Source organism: Paramisgurnus dabryanus, chromosome 19, assembly GCF_030506205.2.
Source record: "Paramisgurnus dabryanus chromosome 19, PD_genome_1.1, whole genome shotgun sequence".
In the NCBI taxonomy this organism is placed as follows: Eukaryota; Metazoa; Chordata; class Actinopteri; order Cypriniformes; family Cobitidae; genus Paramisgurnus; species Paramisgurnus dabryanus.
Window position 1 is genome coordinate 30379302 of NC_133355.1, and position 19561 is coordinate 30398862.

The 19561-nt window shown below is 36.8% G+C and overlaps 1 protein-coding gene across 2 annotated transcripts; it reads right to left on the minus strand.

Moving 5' to 3' along the window:
- Positions 1 to 284: 284 nt before the first annotated feature.
- pdik1l (PDLIM1 interacting kinase 1 like) lies at positions 285 to 15238 on the minus strand. Of its 2 annotated transcripts, XM_065295161.2 has the most exons (4): positions 15106 to 15238; positions 8098 to 8153; positions 6900 to 7196; positions 285 to 6474 (listed from the first exon to the last, which is right to left on the minus strand). In XM_065295161.2, the coding sequence occupies exons 3-4, from the start codon at positions 7182 to 7184 to the stop codon at positions 5734 to 5736; spliced, it is 1026 nt and encodes a 341-aa protein (XP_065151233.2). In that variant the 5' UTR covers positions 7185 to 7196; positions 8098 to 8153; positions 15106 to 15238; the 3' UTR covers positions 285 to 5733. The 2 variants fall into 2 exon arrangements, with proteins under 2 accessions (XP_065151233.2, XP_065151227.2); XM_065295155.2 differs by lacking the exon at positions 8098 to 8153 and having other exon boundaries at positions 15106 to 15237.
- Between the last annotated feature and the right edge of the window lie 4323 nt (positions 15239 to 19561).

Genomic DNA, 19561 nt, shown 5'->3' on the forward strand with positions numbered 1-19561 from the left:
TTGTACTAGGATCCATTCAACCTGAAGAGGGCAGCACTCAGATGTTTTTACACCATATACTGTAGTATTGAAACACTTTATATACAAATGTCAAAAAAGTTACTAAAATCAATGAACAGCACTAATAAAGCATCATTCTTACAGATCATTAACTAAAAAAGGTTTAAGGTTAAGTTACTCTTTAAAGTCAGATTTTTAAGGCTATGACCCCTTTAACCATTGGTCAACATACAAATTCATGAATACATAAATAACACATGTAATAAAAATGCTTTAATAGAAAACATGATTCAAGTGCAAATTTTATTAGTAAAGCAAGTCCCAACAATAACTTATACACTCACTTGGAGGATCCCCTCTCATGAACTTCTGTATATCTCCAAAAATACTTTACAACAACACAAATAGTCAAAAGTAAAAAGCACTGAAGTCACAGTGCATCATCAGTAGTTCGCAAAAGTTGATCAGGGCAGAATCTGTGAGCACTGTGGGAAAAAATATCCAGTGCTTTTTTATAAAACAAAAACAACTTTGTTACAAAAGTGAAATACAGTTGTGCTCCCAATTTTACACACCTTAAAACAATCTTAACCTTAGGCCAAAAGATCATATCTGTATACACTCAAACAGCACAGAAATCCAGAAACACACAGAAGATCATGTAATAATCATGTCAGCAGGCTACTTATAACAACCAAAACATACAGCCCAATCCACAATACAAATTCATCCATCATTCAAAAAGCACACATTTAAAGTCATCAGGACACCATCTGTGCAGTTCAGACTTATACTCTTGTACAGTATCTACAGACAAAGCAAATCAGTGGACATGAACAGAGATATTCCAGCCTAAACTCACGAGAATTCGTACGTATTGTACGAGTTGGCTAATGGGTATGAATTCGTAAAAAGTGAATTGTACAAAAATTTACGTTTGTCATTAAATAAACACACCACTAACCACAGGAGGGGGAAATAATTTTTACGCAAAAGCAAATCGTACAAAAACTTACAAATGTGGTCGTACGAATTTATACAAATTAGCCACCTTGTAAAATATGTACAAATTGCCATAAGATTGTGTTGGATATCCTCTATTCAACCAGCTTATTGCATTTCATGATTTATTATTTCAATTTATTATGAAGGTAAAGGGAAAAAAATTTACTTTTAAATGTTAAGACAGTAGATGTTGTGTACAAAACATTTTAATCTTGGTAGAACAGCTAGGACACACATTCATCATTCAAAAATGTATGGAAAAACAGATTTAGGCCACAAATCAACCGATTTGAATTTAGCCTTAAAAAAACAAGACCTGCTACTCATTGATCACCATCTGACAATCATCTGCACGTCGGCTTTACAGGCTCCAGTGTTTTAGTGTCCGTGAGCCCTGTTCACACGAGACTTCATTAATACTGACAGACTTCACCAAATAGTGTTTGTCTGGCAACTGTTACTCAGTCTTTTATAAGTTCAGGCTGTTGTTCGAAACTATATGCTCACAAGTAGGGATGCACCGATACCGATACTGGTATGGGGTATCGGCCTCAATACTCGTACTCGTTAAAAGTCCCCCGATACCAGGGATCGATACCACGGTCTGAGAAATGTCTATGTTTGAGCGGCGTGTAAGGGGTTAATGCCTCTTGTGTTGTCCAAAGAGGCAGAGTTTACAACAAACTGGAAAACTAGTCCCTTGTTTTTTTGTTAAATTATATGACTAAAGCTGTTACCTGTAAATTTAAATCATATTTTTTATTAAGTACTCGGTATCGGCATGTACTCGTATTCGTATTCCAAAAAGTGGTATCGGTGCATCCCTACTCACAAGGGCAAAGGATTTAAAAAATAAGGCATAAATTATGTTAATCTCAACAAAAAGGCAGATCAAATAATATCTGAGTGATCAGAAATAGCGGCTGTGTGAAAAATAATCCTCTATTCTCGCGATAACATGGATTATAAAATAATACCACAGTCAGAAAAGAGGCGTCTACAAAAGAGGGATCATTTAAGCCATTGCTCTGAATGAATGTTTTGCTGGCTTTCATTTACAGCATGCCCCACTTCAAAAAGGTTAAAACGGCATAGATAACCGGATATATGCAGCATTAAATATTAATGCCTCCGCTTATCCCAGAGCAGGACCGGTTGTGTGTTTAAAGCGACAGGCAGAGGTACAGCCACAAGTGCTCACTTGTCAGCTGCCTATAACATTGACTTGAATGATGGTTATGGTATCAGAGAATTCCCTCTCTACCCAATAACTTAACAGGCTTAGCATTTGGTCTGTCACGAGTGTGGCAGAGGGGATTACAAGTAAGATGCGCCTTTCTGGGATTTCAGAGTGTAGCAAAGATCAAATTGAGCGTGCTGGTTTTATGTGTCAACAACACAAGATCCTCAGCTCACAGAGGCTTGTGGTTGTGCGAGTGTGTTTCATGCCTCTCCACTTTTATCCCTTCACACTCCTTGTATGCTTTTCCCTGCAGGTGAGTAGTGTGACAGATACAGATAGTTTGTCATAATTGGCATCTTTTTCCATGCTAACAGATGAGGTTGTGTGTCTCAAATTGAGGCTGGCTGTTTTAAGCATTCACATGAAGATCGATGCACACTCATTAGAAAATCTCCAAAAGTATTGTTTAATAATGCCGAATTTACTTCATGGCTTCAAAAAAATTTTCATTCTTCAAAACATATGATTATTTAGTTTAAAGGTGCCATGTGTAGATTTTAGCGGCATCTAGTGGTGAGACTGCACACAGAGAAACTATGGTAGCCGCCACAGGGCAAACATGTCAGCGTTTGAGACAAAAAAGGGTGACGAAAAGCGCTCTAAAGAGGATTTTAGGGCTACTGTATAAATATGGCGGTGCAAAATGGTGACTGGGGAACTGTGGTGTATGTAAATTGCTCATTCGAAAGTTATTAAAACATACCAGGTCATTATTTAAGATTGTTATAAACCACTTATATAGTTATGTATATTGTTTTGCATTTCTGTCAATATATCCTCCTAAAACGTACACTGCACCTTTAAATGTACACCACCAGTCAAAAGTTTGGACACACTTGTTTGAATTTTTTTCTTGTGGTTTAAAGAACCCAGTCTCACAGAGTTGCATATAAATAGCACGAAGTGTGAAAATCGTGCAATACATGCATATTCGTATAAATAGCATGAAGTGTGAAAATTGTGCAATACATACGCAAAATTCCAATTTGGCGTGCATATGATACGCCAGTCCCTCCCATTCACTTAAACAGCGCATCTTTTTTGTTGTTTTATTTATTGGTTTCTCAATGTTTTTGCTATTTTTTACCATTTTCGCTTGGGTTTAGGGTTAGAACAACTTTTTGTTATATAAAAATGACTTCCTAACCCAAACCCCAATTCTAATCCCAACTCAAAGCGGCCATGGCTTAAATATAGACAAAAACGTGTAGAAACCTGTATATTAAATAACCTCATTAAGCAAATCTAAAATCTAACCCTGAACCCAAGCGAAAATGGTTTAAAAAACTGAAAAAAATTGAGAAACCAATAAATAAAACGACAAAAAAAGATGCACCGTTTAAGTGAATGGGAAGGTCTGGCGTATCTTATGCACGCCAAATTGGAATTTTGCGTATGGTTTGCACGATTTTCACACTTCAGGCTATTTATACGAATCTACGTGAGACTGGTTAGGGTTTAAAAGCTAATGCTTTTTGTAAATGTATGGTAGACAAACTGTGCCTATATATTATTTTTTATTCATTAATTATATATTACTGTCAAAACTATGTCAAAAATAAAATTATTGAAATGAATGATGGTACACTCTTAAAAATAAAGGTGCTTGAAAGGTTCTTCACTACGGAGCACCTGAGGGAACATGGAGCAAAAATTAAATAAAGTTTAGTTTCATGTGCTCACGCGAAACCTTCATGTGCAGAATTTTAATTAAAGTTTAGTTTAACTAACGTGAAACTATCGCACGTGAAACTAAACGTAAATAAAATTACGATCGCACGCGATAATTTCACTTGTGCAGAATTTTTTTTTACGTTTAGTTTCACGTGCGCGCGCGATAGTTTCACGTTAGCACTCAAAACTAAACTAAAACTAAAAAAATTCTGCACATGAAGGCTTTGCGTGAGCACATGAAACTAAACTTTAGATTTTTTTACTCCAATTTCACCTTAGGGGCTCGGTACTTCACAACTATGCCATAGAAGAACCTTTTTTGGTTCCTTAAAAAAAAAACTTTTAGTCAAATGTTCTTTAAAAAAACTATTTCTGAAGAACCTTTTTTATTTAGCTTTTGTGAAACAGAAAGGTGCTTCAGATGTAAAGATGCTTTAAATAACCATTTAGACAGAAACGGTTCTTCTATGGCATCGTAAATCACCATTTATTTTTAAGATTGTAAATCAGCATAAATGTAAATCCTTCAAAGCTGTTAAAAACCTTATAAAGTTAATTGAAGTGTGCGTAGGTGTAATCAAACCGGAAAAATAACCTGGAAATGAGTAGCAATGTCAAAACCTTTTTACTAGTACAACATGCACATTTTTAATCGAACGTGTTTTTCTTTTTTCTTCATGAGGTTGTCTTTTCTGGCTTGTCTTAAACCATGTGCTTGCTTATACATTTATGATTTTTTGCTTTATCAAAATGTCAACATTTTAAAGACTTTAGAGTTTTTTCTATTAATCAAAACAGTTTAAATTATTAAGATTTTCTAAATGGATAATATGGCCATTTGGTACCACAACCTGGCTAAGCAATTCTGCCTATTTCGTCATGAGAAACTCCAGGTTGTATCCTGGGCTCATTTTTAAACTAGACAGGATTTTGTTAGGAGAAAGAAACATACTGATACTGTACTGGTCAAAGAGAGTCACCCGGATATGCATTTTATTACATGCACATTGAGTCCACGTGCACATTTGTCAGTTTTCAGCAGGAAGCAAAGAAGGAAGCTTTGTCTGTGACTCCGTTTATGACTTGCTTTACACCTCTGACCGACATTCCTCATAAGATGCTTGTCAATTACTCTTGCTTTTTATACAGATGTCCGGATCACTAATTATTCAAGCGTAATTATTCAAACATGTTAAAGTTTAAATTTAACGCACAAATTTTGAGATTTTGACTACAAACTATTGCCTTGTCAAGTATTTTGTAGAAAAGATGAAAACACACAGATTTCAAATAGACTGACGTAAATACAACTCCCTGAAGCCCTTTTGTGAGCAAAGTGCAGAATAACAGATATTGATCGTGTTGTAAAAAAGCTGTTAAAACTGACCAGGAAAATATTAAGGTGGCTGTAAGAGAGGCCGTTATTTACTGCGCTCGCTTCCGCTTTGCATTAGAAATTGAATTAGCACCAGGAGCGAGGCGGGACAAGCCGTCAAAGACAATAAAATCAAAAGACAAAAGGAGTACCAGAGTTTGAAATCAAATTAGTTTGACTTCAGGAAAAAAAGCAGTTTGTTGTGCATGCTGGAATGTTCTGGGAATTCTGTGGACCTCCGTTTGGGATCAAGGTGGAATCTTTTACCGTCATGAGACTATGCACTCATGGACAGATAGAGGAGACCATAAAATACATTTTACACTTTGTGTACAATGAATCCTTTTAAGGAGCAGCACAACTGGCCCCTGAAAACCCCACAAACAATACGTTTCAAGATGGCAGGAATCACATTAAAGTTCACAAGGATTTACTCTCACGTGTCCCAGTCGAGTTCCCTGCACGCGATACGGACGAGTCTAAGCTCTAGCTCGACTGCATCAGGCCGCTCCTGCGGATTGGCCGACAGCATCTCTCGAATCAACTGCTTCATGCCAGCGTTCATGCTTTTCTTTCGTGCCGGGATGTGGAGCTCCATTTTGGGGTTTTCCAGCAGAGCCTCCCCCAACGGCACGATATCCTCGCCCTGCTGCACGTAGCTTCCCAACAGCTCCTTCTGCGTCTCCACGTCAACAAATGTTATCCGCTCCACCATAGCCCATATGATCACCCCCAGAGCGAAAATGTCTGCCTTAGCCGTGTAGTGGCCCTCCCATACTTCCGGTGCCATGTAGAAGTCCGTCCCGCAAGCCGTGGACAGGAAACACTTGTTGACGCTGGCCGGTTCCTCTGGGTTCAGGCCTGAACAGGAGCAGACCTTGCTGAGGCCGAAGTCGGCCACCTTCAGGATGGGGTCGAGGCTGCCGGCCGGGGTGCGGCCCTGCGAGATGAGAATGTTGTCGGGTTTGAGGTCTCGGTGGATGATCTGGTTGCGATGCAAGAAGGCCAGAGCGCTGCCCAGCTGCAGCATGAAGCTGGTGTTCGTCTTGCGGCTGGGTTTGCGGGAAAGCAGGTAGGCATTCATGTCTCCACCGTCGCAGAAGTCCATGACAAACCACATGTAGTAGGCGCAGCGGGGGTCAAACGTAATCTCACCTTTCAGGGAGGTCTCCACCAGCTAAATTGAAATAAATAAATACAAACTTAAAACCACTTTGTGTATTGCTTCCTGCTATATATTAGGGTTAGGTGATAAAAACAAAGTTTACATTTAAATATTTGGAACAGTAATGACATCACAACGTAAACAAAAGTGAGCCAATGTGATACGTGCCGGGTGGTACCATGCAATAGAAAAGCGCTAATTGTTTAGTTTGTGTTTGGTTATGTGGATGTGAAGGTTAAACTAAAGTAAAAGGATGAACTGCCTTTGTATTCAATTCACCCAACGGATATTCAAATTATGTCTTTTTGTCTTCTGTAAAAAAACATGTCACACAGGTTTCAAATAGAAACTTAACTGTCAGAAGGTGCAAAAAGACCTTCACATGGACACTAGCAAGTGGTAACACTGCACTGAAAGGGCATTGTGGGAAAATATACCTCCAGGTAGAGCGAAGAGCTGGAGCCGTGGCTCATCCTCTGAGCAAGACTGTCTCTCTGAAGGACGCATTCCTCCAGGTGAATGACGTTGGGATGCTGGCTCTGAATGCTGCTCAGTGCCCAGAATTCCCTCAGGGCCAGCTCCACGTTCTCCGGGGAATGGCAGCGGATCTTCTTCACAGCCACACGAGCGCCTGTCTGGTGTACGACTGCCTCGTAAACCACACCGTAACTGCCCCGGCCCACCTCTTGGATCAGTTCGTATTTGGCTTGACTGCTCACCATCCTCTTTCTCACCTATACAGAGACATGAAGGCACATTTGTTGGGATATTGTGGCTTTATGTTCCATGTCTATTCTAAAGTGCTATTAAAAAGTGCAGTGAAACCTATCAAATCATTGCAATTTGCCAAGATGACCATGGCAGTAGTCTGCAAGCCAACACTTCAATTGCCCTGTGAAATGCATTTGCCTGACCTGAAATGGTCTTATGGGACCACAACCCATAACAGCAGACCCACACCTATAAATTTCAAATAACAACCATATCCTCCTTTTTCACAGGTTGCTAAACTACCCATAATGCTTTGCATGTGCCTGCAGGCAGGATGTTTAAAGCATCGGTTTCTTGGCTTTATGTCTGTAGTTTGTCAATATCGAGCTAACAAAACAGCTCTATAATGGTGGCTGAAATCTGTCCATAATGTCAACAAGCAATGGAAACACGGGCAAGAGTATTTAACAAAGACCATAAACGACATAACTTTGTCTGTTCCTCAGCTGATAACGTTGACCAGCGGCTCCTCCTGTATTGATAAAACTATGTTGACATTCATATATCTTCTTTAGCCAGACAGATGATGTAGATGTAGATGGTAACTGCATTTCCATTACCCTTTAAATTGCGTAAACTGACATTGCGAATTGAAAATACGGCCAATGGAAACAGGTCAATTTTGCAAAAAAAAAAAAAAAAAAAAAAAACATACCATTAGGTGGTCTTTCAGGGAATTCAAAAAGGTGTATTTCGCAATACAGTTTATTAGCATTTTAGGTCACCTGACGCAGGTCACATAATTATTATTTGAACCTTCTAGAAACACCTCAAGACGTGTCTCCTCCAAAGTATGCTTTGCTTGCCAATAATGTTTGGATGACACTCATACATCTATTTTAATTTAAAATAATGTACTATTACCTCTAAGAAACACCTATATGTTGCTGCTCCTAAGTATAAAGGGCTTTCCTTAGCATCTGCAATGGAAACACAGCTAGTGAGGATCTTAGAAATATAAATTATAAATGAACAAAAGGATACAATTACTTGCACTGTAATAAAACTGGATTAATTCTGTCATAATGTTATACTATTGGTAGTAAAACTTTAAAAACTACAAATTTACCACTGTCTATCATTTATCATGGTAAAACTATGGTAATACAAATGGCAATCAATCTCCCAAAAACATGGTTACTATTATTTCTATGAAAATTAACAGGGGTAATTCCTTAAAGCAGAGGTAGAGCCGTGTAAGGACATAAACAATCCCCATCACATGGATTCTGTATAAAATAACTCAGAAGTGGTAAGAGCTGGATGCTCGTGTGTACACTCTTAGAATGAATGTGTTGAAAACAACACATTAGTGTTGATTGTGGGACGACACACTAAATGCGTTGTCCCAGGATTTACCCATCACTGTGTTATTATTGAAACAACACATTTTGTGTTACTTTTAACACAACTTGTGTTATATTTTAACACAAAATCAACAAAAAATGACACGTGTTAAAATTACACATAAGTTAAGTTGAGCTTAACGCACAAAGATGTGTAGCGATGTTGCTGCTGTGCTATTTAGAAATACAGTTTTATAAATTTTTTCTCTTATACACAGAGAAAATACACTTAAATACTGTGTATTTGCCATGTCATTTAATGTTACGATTTATTTATTTAACTGTAGCCTACGTTACAACTATAATTTAATAAACACATTTCATGTGTTAATGATCTATCACGTAATAAGTAAATATAATTTTAAAGATGCAAAGTAAAGTTGAAGCATTAAATGAAATGGCATATTCTCAAACTCTATATAAAGTTTATTCTCTATTATAAATTATTACACGGCTCATTGGAATTCTTGATTCTGATTGGCCAGTCGCGACATTTGCAGGTTTGTTATTGCCATAAAAGAACCGCTCAAAACTAATAACACATGGTAATCCAGATGCTGCTAATTATTTTGACAGGTACAGTTTAATATTACACAAAAAATGTAATATTAAAGTGTCTTATAACAACATTTTTTTTTACTAATGACTGAAACAAATAATGTGTTCATGACATTTGAATGTATTGTCAGGGCTCCAGAATGCCACAGAGTGTGCCACTGAATTTTACATCCAGTCGCACATGTGCGACCAGTAAATTTGACCTTTTTTTGTGATGTGACAATGAATTTGAAACAGCACATTGTACTTTTGCATCTATCATTAAAGTATTTATTATTATACAGTGGAAATTAGTAGAAATGTGAATATTTGGTTAGCATGTTGATTTACGATGTGTGCCCCTAAATTTTCTGGTTGCGCCCCTAAGCTTTTCAGTGGGGGGACACTGTGTTCCAAGTGAAAAAAGTTATTCTGGAGCCCTGATTGTCTTACAATAAATCTGAAAGTAAATGGGTATTCCTCGAGGAAGGTCTGCATTTGTTAAAAATTAGTACAAAAAAAGTTAAATATATATATATTTAATGTTCCTGACTTACCTCGTTAAAAATTTTAAAGCATTTCAAACCCGATCAAGCCAGTACTGCACAGCCAGAAAAGTTTATCATTTCACATGCTTTCAGGCGTTGCCAATTTAAATATTTAAGCCCAAGACATTTGTTTCTTTTATGGGAAACAACCTACATTTTAAAAAACAAACATGAAATTATACAACTGAAGTCACACTGAAGTGTTAGTGAAACAGGCCTGATCCATCAGATTTAGGATCATGCTAGATCCATTATTTTCTTAACTTCTGATCACTGATCTAAATTTGCCATAGAATGTTAAACTTTAATTAGATGAATAATAAGAGTTCTGCACATGAAAATGACATATTGTGAGCCTTTAACACGATTGTTTCCTCCTTATGTAAACCTTATGCATGCAAAAGACCGCTAGAAAACATAACACTGAATGTGACATTACAGTGAAGATGTACGCCCCAAAATTAAATTACACATTCAATTAAGTACAATGATGTAACAATGCTAAAAACAAAGTTGTAACTGCTGAGTTAGCGCTATATGCTAGTTAATGCTACATGCTAGGGTTTATGTTGAAGTTCTACTATTGGCATTACAGATATGTTTTGCAGGTCCATACTGAAAAAAACTTCTTCCCGCTCAGAAAAGTCCATTAACAATCTCCAAACAATTGATTATTCCTCAAATTCTGTATCTTTATCTGACACAGACTCAAACATAAGGTCTGTTGTTCACACACATAAAGCTACTGAACTGAACTGCTCTGACAAACAGACAATCAGAGCAGAGCTCAACATTATTAATCATGACTAAAGCTGTCGCGATTGATCGATAGAATCGATGGCGTCGATGCTGATAATTAGTCGACAGACATCAATATTTTTAAATTATTTTATTATTTTACCTTTTAAATGTTGTTTTCACGCCAAAATAACAAGGCTTCCTCCACACCACTAGTAGGCGCAAACCTGTATATTGCCATATATACACTATAAAAAGAGTGTCACATTAAAAAAACAATAGGATTAAGTAGGGCTGGGCGATAATTCGATAACGATAATTTTACCGATATAAACTTTTCCGATAAAACGATAAGGACAGTTCGATAAGTGATCGATAATGTTTAAGCACTGTGCGTAATGTTGCGCGAGCACTTCCGGATGCGGCACGCGCTCTTGGTTTTAGTGATGGGAGAAACGAAGCCTTTCGAAGCTTCGAATCAATTGAACCAATTGCTTCGAAAATTGATTCAGTTTTTCGAAGCAGTTCGAAACCCACACACGCTGGCGACCCCTGCTGGTCAAAATAGTGTATAAGCAGATGTGTCAAAACATTTTACACTTTTTTTTACAAAACAATAGCAAGATTTTTATTAAAATATGTTAAAAAAATTATTTAACTTAATTCAGACATAGTTAAAAGTGTATTATGTGTTTTTAGTTTTATTTAGGGCAAACAAATGAATAAAACTAACTACCATTTTAATTATGCACATTTTTGTCATTAAATCTGTCTATAAACAAAAAGTAGACAACATGGCAGTGTTATTAGTCAGAAGGATGGATGTTTTATGAACTTTCATAATAAAACTGACCCGAGTTCACCTAAACTTGTTAGACACTGGTCATGTGATCAACTCCCCCTAGTGGTGAACCATCGGGTTTTCGAAACGTTTCGAAACAGTTATGACGTAATGAAGCCTCGTTTGCTAAAATCACGTGACTTGGGCCAGTTTGAAACAAGCTCCGAACCACTGATTCGAAACAAAAGATTCGTAATTGTTTCGAAGCCTCATGAAGCAGTGCTTCGAAAACGTCCATCACTACTTGGTTTACAATCACAGTGACAGTCAGACTTGAAGGAGTGGAAGATGAGGCAAGTTATTCATTTATTAGTAGAGACCTATGATTTTCGCGATGCGGATAACGTGGACGGAATCACGGAATCCAAATGCGCGGAAACATTTTCTTGTGTGTAATGTTGGACGCGCAAACAGGGTTCGTCAAACACAGCAGACACAGGTGCGTGCAGTATACTTTACTTTCATTCAGCGTCCGCCCAGCTTTAAAAGTATATTTACAGGACATTCACAAATTCAGGGAACTGAGGAAAAGCAGCAGATCCACCACTGCAGTGAATATAGTGTTTGCGTATGTGCCCTCCCACAGCAACGTGACAGTCTTGACATCCATTTATCAGCGTGTATAGCTCGTATATGTATAACACACGCGTGATCACTGAACTAAGTTTTCTTTCTTGTTTAAGTGAACATAAACAGCTGTTACTCAGTATATTGAAACTTAAAGCAGTCTGTCTTGGGTTTTAAAGGGACAGTAGTCTGCTGCTTTTGTGTCAGAAATGTGTTGATTTCATAACAAATAGATTTACATTTAATACAGATGCATTAAAACAAGATTTTAGTTTTTGTATTTGTCATGTTCTGAATAAAAAGTAGTTTAAAACCATTATTAACTGTCTGGTTTTTACAATTTTCATTCAGGAGCAAAAATCTGCCTTTAAATTTGACAGGAGTAAAGATTTGTTATTTATCATGATAATTATCGATATCGACTGATATGGAAAACATTTTCTCGATAATTTTTTGGGTCATATCGCCCATCCCTAGGATTAAGGAATGTTTGATTGAATGTTTGTTGATTTGTGATGATTAATTATTCGTTTAAAATAACCAATTAATCAATGAATTAGTCGATAGATTAGTCGTTATAAAATAGTAATTAGTGGCAGCCCTATTCATGACCCTTCAAATAAGGCAATAATGGTATACTATTTCATTCAAAAAGGCAAATCCTAGGGTTGTAAATGGACATGTACATTTTTGCACTTAAATGTATAGCGGAAGATTTTGTTTTTCCGGGTGGATCATCAAGACTATTGGTCATCCCAGTTGTCAATCATTCTAATGATATGTTGACGTAAGGCCGTCGTAACATGCGCACTTTCAGGTGTATATGTGTGGTGGGCTACGGTTTCAGCCATTCATTGAAGCTTGCGTTCTCATTTAGTTTTTTCAAAATGTCTGAGGGTCGCAAGAGAAATATTGTTTACGAATTGTATGACAAGAAGAGAAAGGCCTCTGAAGAAAGAAACAAGACCAGAGTGTTTTTGGGAGAATATTTCACACGCTGGCATGCGCTAAAAGCACAGATTGGGCTTCCCACGTGAAGTTTCTACTCGACAGGTAAAGTTTGTATGCTATTTGGAGAAATCTATTTAAAAGTTGATGTAAGCTATGATTAGCGATGCTAGCCCTGGCACAAGTCACGAACCGCGCAGACATGGTAAACATGCCAACAGCAACTTGTAAACAGAGCGAAGAGAAGATGCTTGTGCATGCTCTCTCTCTCTCGTGCACACGTTTAATAGGCGTTCCCTCTCGAGTAGGTAGAGTGTTGCGCATGAGCATTTTTTTTTTTAAAGGGGTGGTTCTTTTAAAAAATTTGGGGAAATCTTCCGCTATACCTTTAATAAAGCCACATACCTTCTATTTAGATATCTACGTGCACAAAAAGGAGACTGGAACTAGTTGTCACACTTTTACTGCAGTCCTTTTATTAATTCGCTTTCTATATCGACACAAATAAAACTATAAAAAACTGCCACTAGATATCTGCCTAAGGGAAAACTACAGATGATTTTTAACACATTAGAGTAGGGGTGTTTCCCGGCATCCTGACCAAACTTCTCCATTGGCCTACTAATCATCCCCTTATATACTAATTGGCGATATTACTCGGTCTCCTCTCCACTAATAAGCTGGTGTGTGGTGGGCATTCTGGCTCAATAGAGGGTATGCATGTAACGTCACATTTGGCGAAAGTGACTGCAGTAACGCCCACTGAGTGGCAAAAGTCTGAGCGACACCATTAGCCTAGCATGAAAAACGTGTCTAAAATGGGAAAACTAGTTGTGTGAATTGGCTGTGCTAAAGATTTAACAAAAATTTAGAGCGGTCTTTATCCAGACAGCAAAAAACACTCAAAGGCGAAGTAAATCAGTAGCAGTAGCCATATGTCAGGTATGTACAAATTTGGGTTTAAATTTTTTTTATAAAAAATACACCAATGAATACTCTTATTCTGTGTAATTGCAAAGTTTTGTCATTGAGTCTTCATTAAAAAAACATCCATTATGTTAAGCCTTGAAGATAGGATCCCTAGGACAAGGCCAACTAAATTTAATTTAATCTGATAATAGTCAGTTTTACTGGCCTTTTCGCAGCAGCAGCCATTTTGTTGAAAGTTTTGCCACTCAACAGTGTGACCTCCGGCATGGTCACGTGGAAAAGTGCCGTTGTTGCATACCATCTATCTACATGGCTGCCGTCGGGATGGGCAACTTCGGTCCTGGAGGGCCGGTCTCCTGCAGAGTTTAGCTCCAACCGTAATGAAACACACCTGAAGCAGCCAATTAAGGTCTTACTAGGCATACTAGAAACTTTTAGGCAGGTGTGCTGAGGCAAGTTGGAGCTAAACTCTTCAGGAGACAGGCCCTACAGGACCGAAGTTGCCCATCCCTGATCCAGGTGGATGATGCACTTTGGTGGTGGTTGAGAAGATTCCCCATTTCATATGTAAAGCGCTTTAACTGCAGCAGAAAAGCACTATATAAATGTAACAAATTATTATTATTACTACTACATTAGGCCTAAAAAATTTACTTTTTATTGTGGTAAAAGTGTAGTAACTTTTTCTGTGTATTGATTACTATCAGCAAAACCATGGTTTTACTACACTAACCAACCATGGTTTAACTATTTTTTACCATGGTTTTACTACAGTAATTTGCAGCCGTTTCAGAAGCAAATGCACAAAACCCGTGATATAAAAAAATATATAATAAAAACATATCTACACACATTTCCAGAATCAATGCAGTTATTGTAAAAAAAATGGTTTCGCTTGATTTATTGTAGTTTTGACAATAAACGTGCACAACGTGACGCTGCCTGTAACGTAAACAAACGCAACAGCACGTGCGTGCGGAAGCAGCCTGACATTCGCGATCAAAGGCCAAAGCCTATCACGAACTCAAAGCATGACTGTAAAAACACAAGACACTGCAGCGGATGAACTGAAAATCACTGTAGACAACTATCTGTGTGTCAGTCATGTGCTTTTATTATGTACAGGCCTGCTGGTTCTGACCCATTCGGTCCATTAGCTGACAAACCTATGTTCAAACCTGACTTTACACATAAAGGCTGGGCGTTGCGTGAACGCAGGGTGTAACATTTACCCCCGACATTCGTGACGTTCACATGTTGCTGTGACAGTAACAGTAAAGGTAAAATGTCATAACAAACCCCTCGAGCAGCAGCAGCAAGAGAAGAGCAGAGCAGCGCCTGCACCTGCGCAGCCGCCTGACACGCACGCTGAAACAAAGACTCGCGCTGCATGCGCACAAACAGCTTGAATATTTACCTGTGTGACAAGTTTTATTTCCAATGTAACTGCTCGTACTCCTCTCTTCTCCTGGCAGCCATTATAAACGCGAGGCCGCTGGACACGGCGCTTCGCTCCCTTTCTCTCCACGCGCAGATGTGCGTGAGCGCGCAAAACGATGATGTTGCCGCGTTCGCGCCGGTGAAGAATTTGCGCGCGCCCTCACTTTCTTTTTTGGAAACAGCGCCCCCTCTTTCATGCGGTGTTCTGTAAAACTCCAACAAAACTCCAATCACATGGAGGGGGACAAGCGAGGGGGACAAGGATATGTATGTATAGTAAAGCAAAATAAAGTTAACTGTCACATATTAGACACAGCAAATTCTTCATACATTGTTCTACCAGTAAAATTGATCAAAAGTTAGGACCAAAAATTATTCAGTTACTTTGAATCACAATTTGAAATGACAATTTTTGTTTTTTTCTTCTTTAATTTAAGATTAATTTGTTTGTGTATATATATATATATATATATATATATATATATATATAATGGTCAGTAATAGAAAACAAATAATAAATAAATAACAAATTATGAGCAATAGTTTTGTACTGTATCGTTTAAATTACTTAAATATTTAATATAACATTTAATCAATCAAGACAAATTAATGATTTTGTTTGGCCATTGTTTAATTAACATTTGACAGCATACTTTTACTTTAAGAGGAAGTGCACTGCATGGACCCAACTGATTGAACATCTAAGCTGTTTGCAAGAAACCCCATAAAGCACCATTGTTGAAAAAAAAAACCTTCGTAGAATGACATCAACTGGCCCCAAGAAAAATTCTGTAACATTTTGTGGCCTGATGAGAATAACATTTTTCATTTCGGGTCTAAAGGTTATTAACAGAAACTCAATCGACCCCCAGGTACGGAATTGAAGCAATCCCTTGATCTCTAAAAATGCAGTATCTGAAGCAAAACCTAAAATTGACAGGAACTTCGGATCAAAAAAGTTAAGCAAAGTTGTCCCATGACAAGAATGGGTATTAGGTATTAGTTTTATGTAAACTTTTATTAAGGTTTTGATCCACTTCGAATGTTGACTAGTCTATTAGTAATTCAATATTTTAAAGTTAAGTTCAATCTAGAAATGTCTTTAGTTTTAAGTGTCTAGAGAAAAATGTTGACACTGCTATTTTTTAAACAGCTTAATATTAATTTTCTTTGCTTCCATTTAAAAGAACAAGACAAGCCTGATACATTTTGTTAATACTTTGAATGTGTAATATTTTTAATCCATTTAAAATGAGGAAATAAACTCTATAACAAATTTTCCACTTTATTTACTTTTATAAGCGCACTGCTATTTTTTTAAACACCATTGCATATATCATGGTACTATATACTGTACTGTACTGTAATATTAACATGTTCATGTGGTATTTACATGTTGGGTTATTTTCAACCCAGCAATGTGTCAAAAAGGGACAAATCCAACACAATGAGCTGTAATTTAACCTTTGCTGGATTAATTTTCTAGGTTTCTTAAATCCAACAGCTGGGTTTGTCCCTTTTGGCCCAACGCATGGGTTAAAAATAACCCAGCATTAAGTGTTTTACAAATTATTTTTAGTAATATGTCAATTATATTACAATTAATGCTATTACTGGAATACTGCCGCCATATACAAAAATATCTATTCTAATGCATAAAAACAATCTAGCAGATGACAGCAGTTTATGTTTTTGTTAACCTACACTGTAAAACATTAGCTGTAATTATTTATGCAGCTGGTTTCCAGTAACTTACTGTTCATTTAACTTTGAACAAACTGTTGCCAGTAAATAACATAAATGTAAAATCTACAGTAAGTTACTGGCAGCTAGTTGCCAGTAATACCCAGTATTACTGTGATTTCTACAGAAATATTTTACAGTGACATGACAGGCATACTTCAGGAGCCTCTACAACAACTAAAATTACTAAAAATGCATAATTTATATAAATCATAAGTAGAAGGTCAAAAAGAAACAATTCTACAATAAAGTCATACAAACATATTTACTAGAAAGCAGTGGTCAATGTTAACACAAACACATTTTTGGGCACAACATTTCTTTTCATAGGTTTGTCACGACGAGCTGAAAATAAAATCATTCTTTCTCAATCCAGCTGACGTGGACAATTACAGAAGTCGCTCCAATGCAGATACATTCTTTGGTCACAAAAACACAAAATGTGTTCGTCTTCATCAAACACAAAATGAAAAACAGTCTTGACCACAGTGTATAACCTGCCTCAGGATTGTATAGTTTGTTACCTTAACATCAGTGAGTAAGACTAGACCAAAAAATATAAAAAGCAATAATGATAGTATTATTAATAACACCAATAAGAAAACAAAGTCATCAATATTGATTATCCTCTTCATTAATTACAAATTCAAAGAAAAAAGTATAAACATTATTATTCCTGAGGTGTCAGAGTATTAAAAGAAAAAATGCTGTTCCATTTCTCTGCAGGTAAAATACTCAAGCGAGCTGGTCTAAATGTAAACCAAAACATAAAACACCTTTGACCAAAACTCTGTTAGTGCAGTTACATATTAAACAATCACACCTCTTTCCAACATTAAATACATTAAACCAAAATGTTAAAAAACAACACACTCACACAGCACATACACATTTAAATGGACAATGCAGGATATTACACTGACGTAAATGCCCATTTGACACATTTCTACACACCCTGAGGTAGATCTGTATAGATTCAAAACAAGCGATCTTGTTCTCTCTTTAAATAAAATTAAGATGAAAACACACAATGCAATACAATGTAAATGATAATGGAATATACAATAATGAGATATAAATCAAAAGGGGCATAAAAACAAGGCTCAAGTCTCATGCTGATAGTATACAATTACAATGAGAAAGAAACCCTTGTGCCCTCCGAAAACATCATTTTTGAGGCGATACCCATACACCCATCTCCATATGTGACTATTCTATACTACTTTAAAACCTACAATCATGCAATAAGATAAGAAAACATTGGGGTACAAAACAGAGCAATTTCTCTACAGGACAAACATACTAGGTGATTGAACATCAGTAACATAAAAAATGTATTAAACCACTTTTCCATTGATTTTTTATATTTAAAGTTAAACCACTATTGGTATTTCCACACGGTCTGCATTGTTATTAAACATCTCTGCTGAGTTTTTTCATTCATTCTGCTCATTTTGGTGAACACTAGATGCTTTTCTCGAGCATTTGAGAACTTAGGCCTAAATCATAACATATTCAACTTAATTAAATACTGTGATATAGAAGCCAGTGAATGTTGGTAAATAAATTAGTCTATTGGTTAAACACTGCAAATCCACTCTAATGCCCCCATTAAACTATCAATTCACATCTACTACTGAAATCTAAACACAACAGATTTTACCTGAGGATAGCTTGGGAGGCTAAAAATAAATAACAGTGGCTTACAAAGATTAAAGTAGTTATTTACAATAAAGTAAGGTCAAGTCACTCAACACATACTCTACAAGCTTTGTCATATCAATTGTGTCCCATAAAAATCTTATAAGAAAATAAAAAAATGTCTCTTAACAAAAAGAAAAAGATTATCATAAAACATGTGCTGTCGTTCTGGCTCTCAGTTTTTAAGCACCAGTTGGGAATATGGTAGATTCCTGCAGGAAGTTTTCAAGAATTTCCCAGATTTTAAAACGAAAGCAAGCCTTCTTTTACAATCACAATGCATGGGTACTAACTAGTTCAGTCAAGAGTATACTGACTGACGGACGATGCAGAAGTTTACACACAATCACAATCGTTTAACATTCATTTGGCCCGATAACATTTCTCGGTCACAAAAATAAAATGGTCTAGAAATGGTCCAAAGCTGTTACTAGGGCATTACCCTTAAAAAAGTACCATTTTTATGTACAGATGTGTTTACCTTTGGTACCAATATGTACCTCTAATGTACTGATGTGTACTTTTTGAAACTGTACCACCCCAGTGACAGCTACGGGCCATTTTTCTGACAGTAAAAAACAAAATCTTTAGAAATACTCTCAGAAAACAAGCAGGAAAAAAGTAGATGTTTTTTGCTTCTCAAGTATACCAATGGACGACAATATGGTTTCTATTATTTGCAAAAATAAATGTGCACTTGAACAGAAAAATAAATGCATTTCACCCTTCCAGGCAAAAAACAGTCATATTGCAATTTGTAAACATGTGTTTGATTGTACAAATCTAAGACACTTTACTAGCTAAGGCTGAAAATAATAATAACAGATTTTTTGTTTCTCTCTCACACACACACACACACACACACACACACACACACACACACACACACACACACACACACGCGCGCGCGCGAGCATGAATTTCATCTTAAATTCAAACGAATTAAAAAATATATTGCTTAAAGAAAATTAATTGTTAAGATCCTTTGC

What these genes read in the sequence shown, in the direction of transcription:
- pdik1l (XM_065295161.2), bottom strand. Translation starts at nt 7,184, where the DNA reads ATGGTGAGCAGTCAAGCCAAATACGAACTGATCCAAGAGGTGGGCCGG. An exon ending in GCTCTTCGCTCTACCTGGAG is followed by an intron (nt 6,475 to 6,899) that starts GTATATTTTCCC and finishes ATTTCAATTTAG; the next exon opens with CTGGTGGAGACCTCCCTGAA.